The sequence below is a fragment of the Temnothorax longispinosus genome, chromosome 5 (genome assembly GCF_030848805.1).
Source record: "Temnothorax longispinosus isolate EJ_2023e chromosome 5, Tlon_JGU_v1, whole genome shotgun sequence".
Lineage (NCBI taxonomy): Eukaryota > Metazoa > Arthropoda > Insecta > Hymenoptera > Formicidae > Temnothorax > Temnothorax longispinosus.
Window position 1 is genome coordinate 7,370,504 of NC_092362.1, and position 10,430 is coordinate 7,380,933.

Genomic DNA, 10,430 nt, shown 5'->3' on the forward strand with positions numbered 1-10,430 from the left:
TTATGTAACAATCAAATATCAATATAATGTGTGCATTGTATTTAAATATATGAGGATAAATCTCAATATAATTATCTAAATTTTATTTTTAAAATTTATTAACGTCATTTTCTTCAACGTACTTGATCTAATGTTCTACAAATTTGTTTATATCATCAGAAAAATTGTTTTCGATTAATCTCTCAGCCATACGTGCACCATTCTTTCACATTTTGGTCAATGGCAAATCGAATTAGATAGTAAATACTCGTTCCTTTAAATTATTATCTGTTTGGTCCACTCAAAAGTATCTTGAAAGGTCATTATTGGCCAAAATGTAAAAAAAATGATGCACGCGTGACTGAGAGATTAATCAAAAACATTCTTTTTTTCTGAGTGCATAAACAAGCTTATGGAGCTGTGATTGAAAAACGAAAGGACTATATCACGAAACGAGACGCTTGATTAAATTAAATATATGATCAAATTAGCATTTTTTTCACTCTTTCAAGAAATCTTAATCAATAATTGATTAATTTCTGTTTGACTTTCGAAGACCGAGACATTGTACCTCGCATACACTTTATCGCCCACTGTTAACGCTTTAAAAGGCTGCGATAAATGAGTCATTTCCATAACATAGTGTCTCGCGACAGTAAAAAGAAAAGAGAAATCGTTGAGATTACATCGAGTCTAAAACTTCGCTCTCGGGCAATTTGCATAACGTTCTACCGACACGATAAGAAGCGGGTTACGAAGGTGGTCATTTTGTATCCGCGTTGTTGCATTTATGTCCCAGTTACTCTTTCGAGGATTTGTGGCTTTAATGAGAAGCATATCGCTGATGAACACGCGGCTATCTCAGCTTACTCTTACTTTTTCTTCTTTTCCGCACAAAGTGAGTAGATGCTACTGAACGAACCGCTTCGCGAACTAATTGCAAAGTTACACGCTCACAACGTGATGCGTGTAATGATTACTATCAATAATAATTATTAACAACTTTTCTGCCCTCGATAATTGCTCGTTATATAGAAATTAGAAATAACCGTTAGAGAAATAGAATCAGCTTTTAAAACGTATATACATAAATACAAAATAAAAAATAGTTTGAGACGATATAGCAGACAGAAAAAACAAATTGAAATAAATACAGCTATACTAATTAAAGGATATCCTGGATGCCGCGTTTAATTGCTCAGAATTTCTATCGCATCCTTGGAACTCAAGTAGCAAGTTTCTCCTCATTCCATTCGGCACTCGTTGAAATACAGTACAGACACTACAGAGGCGAGCACGCCCGCGTCCTTCTTAACTTTATTGCATCGCGGACGTTATCGGTATCGCGAGCGAGCATTCGCGGAAACGAGGAATAATGCATGGAAGTAGAATGGTCCATTGTGTAATAATAGCAACGATGATATCGTCGCGACCGCCGCGCCGCGCCGTTCCCGGAATCCGCTGTGTTGTTTGAGTATCAAGAGTTTCAAGTGCTGTCAAGCGTTCCCTTAAAGGTTGAGGGCTGAATCTAGACCAATCAAGAGCGCGAACGAACACGAATGAGCAACTTGCTTCAATGAGTGCGAATACTACCGTCGCGCCGCGCCGTCAGTATTCATTCAAACAACTTGTTTGTGTTTATTCGCACTCCTTTGGCTTTGATCTGGATTCGCCTTTGAAGCAACGTGAAACTTAATACAGTAGTGAGTATTAAATACAGTTAAAAAAAATTAAAAAAAATATATTTTATATATCTATAAAATATTATTTATTCTTCTTGGCTTCTAGGCCAGTCAATAAAGACACTAAAATTCGAAAATTTAACTTTAATTACAAAAGTTTTCAAATTTTGATGGAATATTGGGTGAGTTGAAATAACAATAAATCTCATTTTGCAACCATTTCCGAGGTCCGGAACATGTTAAATATATTGTAAAAAAATGTTAATTTATTATAACTTTGCGAAAAAAATTGCAAAAGTGCTGCAAATCGATAGAATAACTTTTACAATTGCCCCGAACAGTTGTGCCAATTTGCAACCTTCTATGTTGCACGCAATATATATTTTTTTAATCAATGATAGAACAATTGTTTATTTGGTCGTAATTTTGTCAAAAAAATTGCAAAAGTTTTGCAAATTGGTAGCAAACGTTGAGATTATTTTTCGTCACAAGCTGTTAAGTTTGCAACCTCGGACAAGGTCCGCAACAGTGAAAAATTAGCAACAATTATTATTTTGCACTTTTTACAAGCGTGAAAAAATTGCAAAAGTTTTGCAAATTTTACGGAGCTTCAAATGTCTTCCCTTATTCAAATATAAATTTGCAACCCTCTACTAGTTACGCAAATTATTACAACTTATTTGACTAAATACGTTATTTTATAAAAAATTTCAATGTTGCGCGCCTCGAAATAGGTTGCAAATCTAATACATTGCGGAAAATATTACAATAGACATTGCTTTAAGTTTGCAGGACTTTTACAATTTTTTTCGCAAAGTTATAATAAATTAACGTTTTTTGCAATGTTTAGCATGTTCCGGACCTCGGGGATGGTTGCAAAATGAGATTTATTGTTATTTCAACTCACCCAATATTACATCAAAATTTGGAAACTTTTGTAATTAAAGTGAATTGATTGTCTTTATTGACTGGCCTATTCACGGTGTTAACTGCTTTCCTTATTGCTTTCCGTATTCAAACAAGTAGTACGTATATCGCACAAAGTAATATGTGCGTATAGAATAAATTTAATACCGAGAATTCACTGATAAAGATAATGTAAAAATATCCTGAATATCCGTGGGTCGTAACCAATTTAACTGCGGTCTATGACAAGGCATTTTTCACGTTAATTAAAGGATTCGTGATGTGGCACATATTGCTTTTCACGTTTAACATCTTGCTCTTGATCCATCGATTTGTACCTATCGTGCTTAGTATTGCTTAGTATACCGGACGGGTGTTTCGTGAAAGGACTATCCTTCCAGCATCCATAAGTCACGTTTATAAGCCGCTGTGACTGGGCATTCATTTCCATAACTGTACTCGCCACTCCGGCGCGATGATCCGATAATTCTCCGAGCGAAACGTCGGCAAGGCATAAGAAACGGAAAAGATCGAGCGCATTAACCGTTAACGACATAATTTTTTCGCTAGGGAGTAAGGGCGTTTGTTCAATCGCAAATCTGCTGCCGCGATACATTCCGCGTAGTATATATTAACTATCTCCTCGGATATTTTTGCAGCAAACTATATGCGCTACTGCAAAGCGCTGCAAGTTCTTTTCTACTTACAATTAATATCCTATTATTTTCAATTGTATGTAAAATATGATGCATTATTTGTGTAGGAACATATTTGTATATTTTTTTCTTTTAATTTTTACAATATCTTTACTTTCTAATAAAAAATGATACCCAAATATACAAATTAAGATAGTAATTATAAAATATTAACGGTACTTATATAGTTATTTAAATGATCGTACAATTACGAGGAAGGTAAAATAACTATACGATTGAACTGATTACTTAAAAAACGTGAATAATTGTTGAATATCGAAATAATTAACGTAAAAGCGTTCATCTTTAGTGTATTTGGGAACTCTGTGGGATCAATTTCACGGTGCGATTAAAATAATTAAGATAGCGACAAATGAGCCGCTAATACGGCCCAGAACATTACCACTATATGGTCAATATGGTCCGAGGGATGCGATACAGTACTTCGATTATTAGAAGGATCCCAGGAGAAGACGAGGAAGAGGCTAGAAAGAAAGGAAGAGAAGAGACGACGACACGCATGGACTGTGGCGTGGCAGTTGCAACACGCGCGGACGCGTACTTACAAGGAGGACAAGACGAAAGCAGAGGGAAGAGAAGAGTAGGAGCGAGACGATAGAGAGGAGAGAAGAGAGCGAACAGTCAGAGATATCGCGAACACACAGTTACTTGTTCTCGACTTATGTGTTAATATACGGGGTGTGTCGTATCTACCTTGTTATCTTTGCTCAAAGAAACGTGGCGTCGATTTTGAACAGAATTCTCTTTAGCAAAAATTTACAGAGGTTCAGATATCCTGTCTTGAAAGTTTATTCGATATATTATATTAATGTGATTCAGTTTTCAACTTTAATATCTCAATAATTAAGTTTCAACTGGAATAAGTGTCGATCGATATATTAAATGAGAATGATAAAAATCTTAAATACATTTCTTTCAAAGACTCGGATTGCGTGAGAAATCAAATGAATGAAAAGGATGGACGAATACGAGACACTCTGTAGACGCGCGTCCTTTCATGCATCCGGCACGAGCGGAGATTTGTCGGGAAAATATTCGCGAGTGCAATCTCAAACGCCGGGACGCGACACTAGGCAAGCGATCGAAGCCTCTCACCAGTCAGAAATTAATGAAGTGTGAAGGTAAAAAACTGCGAAGTAATTGCGCGAGACATGTGTTGTCGTGTCAATCGCGGCATCAGGATCGCGTTTACGTTGAAGGACATAAGTGCTCTAATGCCCTCATTCGAATATACACGTTGAAGCTTATTGCGGCTAGAGGAAGAGGATAGAAAAATAATATCTTCAATAATATCTTCATTACGGTTGAAGTCATAAACCTAGATTTAGCTAACACGCTTTGACATAGAAATTGATTATATTTCATGGGGTACGTCTATTACACATTACACCTGCATCTGTACGTCTGTCAATACAAGCACAAATGGTACAGATCATAAAAATTCTATCTGCATATCGTGCATGTAAAAAGTAATATGCAGAAAAAAATTATCATTTCAAACAAACATAAAAATTTTTAGAGCAAGCTGTAATTTAGAAGGTTTAAGTCTTGTAACGTATGTCGCGTTTCGCATATCTAACTTTGTCCATTTCATCTCCCCCAGGCAATAAATATTCCGCGCAAAATTGTTTTCGAAAGTTACATTGAAGCAATCGCGTGTCATCTCGGATCACGAAACGAGAGAACGATGTTTGCCTTTATACCTGCGCACCCCTAGGGATCACCCCTTTTGTGTCTCATTCTCAGACCCCACCTCCCTTTCTACTAAATTAGTATTAGGAGTGACGGCTTCACGGTTTCAATACTTCTCAATTTCTTGTAACGCATTCAATGTATCGTTTAATTATTCCCCATGCTGCTGCGATATTTGCATTTGTGCAGTGATTCTTCATTGAGTACTATGACAATAAATTAAGACTGACATTAAGATCGATTTCAATTTAATGAATGCGTTGCAGTTCGCAATTTATTTATTAAATTAAATTAAGTTAACCGACAGATTATCATTAAAATAAATTAACAGATATTATTATACTATATATATATATATATATATATATATATATATATATAAACATATACATGATTTATATATATTTATATATACACCCCTATAATGTAACTTCTTTACAATATAATAAAATTACAATATAATTCACTCAATCAGCTTATTGACAGTCTAATTTTAATTTGTTGTAGTTATTATAAATACTTCAAAATGTTTTTACTTATTCTTTTCCTTTATCTATTTATTTCTGAAAAATTCATATATTTAAGGTCTTCTCTTTCTTTTAAATTTCGCTGATTATGTTAATGGCGAATTATGCTGATATTAATGATCATGTGTTGTGTTGGTCCACGATACTAGCAATAAAAAGGATAATAATTCATTCTCTTGGCGAACAGCTGTAAAGCATTCGCTCGCGTACTCCAACAAAATAAAACGCACAGACAGTTCCCAGTCGTTATCCGTCGTATACACACCGGCAATAGTAATCGGATACCGAAAATCTCCAAGGGGGTTGTTTAGAATCCTCTATACGTGGCTGTGTAAATAGCCGAAGTACACATCTACGTGCGAATGAATATTTATGACGACGCGCCACAAATTATTATAATTCCATTCGGCGGTAAACGCGCCGGGTATGTATCTCGCCGCGTCGTCGCCTCGTGGACATAATGGCTTAAACGACGACTTTCGCTTCGGATCGAACTTGCAAATATATGCTGGATCACGCAACAATCGCGAGACATTTTCCGAGCGACTTGCGTGCCGCATTTATCTTCACGTATGTTTTAAAGATCGAGCAAAGTTATTCCTATCCGCGGGCAAATCGCTCGAGTCGAGACCGCCGCGTAAATCGATCGTGCGTATACTGCGTATACTATATAGACGAGAAAACTTAATGGAGTATCGATCATTTCATCCATTCAGTGTCGAGTATCCTCCCGGTATTTTTTTCTAAACGTGATTACATGTCACAAACATCTGATTTACGTATGGAAAATAGCGCCGTAAAATTACATATTCGTATTTAGTTACACGATCGTATGTAAAATGTTATACTGGAGTATACGAGGATTCCAACAGTAGCGCCGCGATAGACGAAGATGTAATAGAATTCAATAATTTTTAAATAACATAAGTGGATATAAAAAAATACTTGAGTAATAAACTAATATTTTACAAAGGATATTTCCAAAGTTGTAACAATTGCGCCGCGATAAAAGCCATCTCTTAAATGTTTCTCATCAAAGATGACCTAAGAAAAATAGTTTCGCGTTGAGATAAGTGATGTGATACATTTTTATGGAAACTATATTAAAAAATTACAACGTAATGTTAACAAAAATAAATAAAATGAAAGATTTAGAGCACAATTCCCAGAACATTAGAAACCTTCCTCACATTTGAAAATTAAAAAATATTCAAATTTTTGCAAAATAACTATCCGAAAGGCCATCGTTATGCGAAGTGAACCGTTAATACTCGAAAGCAAAATATCGTGCAATCGCGATATAATCGTTAGTGCACCAAGCAAAAGTAGAATTTTGGAGAATTTGCGATGGATCGTGAAATTTCGCGTCGTCATTCTTCTCACACATGGAGAGTGCGCAACGTCGTTAAAAGTTAGAGTATGTCCGTTACATGGCTCGGCCTCGCTCTTTCCTTTCTCTCTTCTCTCTTTTTCTCTTTCACTCCCGATATTGCGCACGCGCGCACGAGTGCAGCCGTGTAACGAGCCGTAATCTCAAGCAGTAATTTACAAAATGACAGTCCATAAATATTTCGTCCGTAAATTATGATTACGGGTTTGATCGACTCGCCCCCCTCCCTCTCTTCCAATCCCGGAGTCTTCTTTTTCCGCTTTCGTACGGTCGTCGTACATCCTAACTGTAACCATGGCCGCTGCGCCGCTCGACTTTAGCGTATCGCTAAAAGAGAACGGATATCGTTTGACGGTACGCGGTACGAAATCGGTACGCGGGACGCAGTCACGGGCGTTTAAATGCGTTGTGAGTGCGCGAACTGGAACGAGGTCCGCGCGAATAGAGAAAAGCAACGAGACGCGGAAGATGAGGCGCGCACATGCTCGTCGCAAGAGCGCTATCGTGCGCAATCGGACGTGAAGATTTTCTATTAGCGTTCGCAATTATTCTCCGTGATCGGAAGACTCCTCGGTATAACGAACTTGGCGCTGCGCGAGAACAAGATCTGAAAAAGAAGCGAATCTTTACCGTTTCTTGGAGAGGAGCGTGTAGGACTCCTTGGTCGCGGCGCAGATTCTCATCCGCATTTTACGCACGGCCCTTTTTCGCACTCCGCCCTCGAGAACTGGCATCCAGACGACGAGTCCCACTCCTTCGCCACCACCACCTTCACCACCTTCACCTCTCGCTCGACGACGGACGATCGCCGCGACGACACCTTGCCGATCACTTTGCGCCACGGGCGCGTTCTCCGCCCTTCGATGACGACGTGGCGGACCTCGCATTCGATTCACGTCGCGATCGGCATGGTGCGATTATAATCCTTCTCCCTTCTCCCTTTCTCTCGCCGCATACGCGCACAAAGAGAGAGCGCGCGAGAGATGGAAAGCCGCGCACAATAATTATTTCGTCCGCTCGGCCGATTTTTCCCCGTAGTTGCGAGTTGCGACGCGCGGGTGAATATAATTTACAATCGGCGAGCTCCTCCCCGTTGCTGTCCTCCCTTATCTCGAGGTCGTCCTCCGCCACTCGATGATTCTCGCGGTGAATCTCCGTCTTCTTTTTCTTCTTTTACTCGACTCGAGTCTCCGGCCTCTCGTCTATTCGATAACCATTATCAAGATAAGTACGTTCTCCGCGCACGCGGCCTGCGGGCCCGAAAAGTACTCGCTTGATGGATAGCCTCTCGCTGGATTCGTCTGCTTTTGGCGCACGTAGATCGATAAGAAGCACGTAGATCGTTATCGCCAGAAAATAGCGATAGATCTCGCGTGATATGTCGATCTGGTTGCGCCGATAATTTGCTCTGTTACCTATTCTCTGGTTCAACGACTGGCTATTTGCTACTTGCTATTTGAATTTATAGCGAATGTGAGTATATCGTTTTTATTAACTAAAATCTTAAATCTTACGACATAATTCGTTATCGACACAAAATATATACATAAAAATATATAGCCGTACGTATCTTCGTATAACGTGATGATATCGTTAGATTTCACTCAATTCCTCACTCCAATGCGTCTTGTTTTTTCTCGCAGAGGCAATTTCTAGTTCATGTTAATCTGTGAGTAGCAGTAACAGGTAGATGGTGTAACAAAAGAACAGTATATCAAACACAAAAGAGTACCTATGTAACTAATGGTTCATTAGAATAGAGGTTTGGAATTTTCGTTCCCTGTGCTTCTCAAACAAAATAATACAAAAACATTTCTTATTCAGGTAACAGATAAAATGCACAAGTTTCTCTATTGCTTGTCTCAAAAAGGACATAGCCGTAGAAAGCTACGAAAACTGAATTCACTCGAGATAGTCACATTCCTTTCGAATAATCTTGTAATTAAATAGCGAATCTCGTACAATGGAACACAGACTTCATTCAACTCGACGATGCCGAATTCCGACGATAGATCGATTGCAAAAACGCCAGAATACAAAATTGTAGGAAGATGTAAACAAGCTCGACTTTCAGCGAGCGAATGAAAGCAGACTGAATTACTGACACGAGGCGAGTAATCCTCCGAGCGAGAAGACAACGCGCTATTATCTTTCGTTCTTTGTATCGCTCCGATTTTTCCGGGAAGCGAAAGGCTCTTGCTCGAACGTAGACCTTTGGTTTGCTCGCATGCAGAGTCTCGGAATCGATCCGCGATCGAGATCGGTGTCAAACACTATCGATCAACAGACGATGACGGGTGGCTGATTTGGTTAACAATTTACTGTTAATGTCTATATGCGACAATGTCACACATCGATAGAGATAGAAACTGAAGATCGAGAAGGAATCGGAAACAATAACTAACGTCGGCGCTATCGACACCCTGTTATCGGTTTCGCTGTCTTTGTTCGTCCACGGAGCTCCGATAGTAGAGAACCTTCGGATTCCGACTCGAAATCGACGCTACGCTCGCGACGAAGCACTCGATCGACACAGTTACGCTGAAATGCGTTTACCGACACGATGAAAATCGCGCACTGGATTTACACAATGTTATATCTGCAGAAAGATCGCTCACATATCAAGTAGTCCTCTACCCGATGTTCACCATCAGATCGAAAACCAGCAGAAGTGCCAGCAGGGATGTTCAAAGTCACACCACACCGCGTGATCACATTCCGGCACGCTTGTAGAAAAAAAAAAAACTATCTGCACGTCCGATTCGATTCGATTTTCTGGTGCACTTGCAGTGTGATCGTTGTCTTACGTACAACCATCAATCTAATATGCGTCACTGCGAGAGACGTCGAGAGTACGAAAATACGCTGGAGACGATCGCGGTTGAGAGCGAGATCGGCAAGATGCGGCGACGACGACGACGCACGTGCGCGCGACCGGCCCGACGAAGCGAGTGTGAGAGCACGAGGAGGCAATGGAGGCATGCGTGACGCGCGTACCCCTCCGCTGCGCCGTAAGACCCCGGCGGTGACCGCCGGAGGGGGTAAGCGAGAAGCGGTGGCTCGCGCGCTGCTGGAGGGGACGAGAGAGGTCGAGTGGCGGGCCCCGGGGGAGAGTAACGTACCCCGTGCTCTCCTCTTCCACCCTCGTCGTCCTCGTGCAACGAGTCTCGCCTATTTCCTTCCTTCTCTATCTCTCGATTTACCGGGTAATCAAGTGTGTGTGTGCGCGCGCGCACACGTTCTATCTTTTTCCTCTTCACGATGTTTCTTTGCCTTCGAACGACGGGTACACCTTTATAGCGCACCTACGCCTCTTCTAGCGATATTACTTCACGCGAGACTACGCGAATACTTCGTCAGACGCCATATCGCGTCGTATACCCTGAATGTCTCGGGAGTCGCAGCTGTAGCCTTAGAGATTTGTGTGAAAACTCGATAATTAATTTGCAAATTTTGATTTTAATGAGACTTTGCATTGGTATTTCTAATACACCTGACACTTTATATTTAACATAATTTTTAAAAAATTCTGGCGTTA

General features: G+C 40.0%; 1 protein-coding gene across 4 annotated transcripts in view; it reads right to left on the reverse strand.

The window, feature by feature from the left end:
* The window catches only part of LOC139813752 (rap1 GTPase-activating protein 1), a 113,596-nt gene that overhangs the window by 60,017 nt on the left and 43,149 nt on the right, over positions 1-10,430 (reverse strand). The window contains exon 1 of one of the 4 annotated variants that reach the window (XM_071779443.1): positions 7,523-9,843. The exons of the other annotated variants lie outside the window; for them this stretch is intronic. Coding sequence (XP_071635544.1) covers positions 7,523-7,779 — 257 coding nt within the window. The 5' untranslated portion in view covers positions 7,780-9,843. Of the gene's footprint in view, positions 1-7,522; positions 9,844-10,430 lie in introns of those variants that run through there. 4 annotated transcript variants of the gene reach the window in all.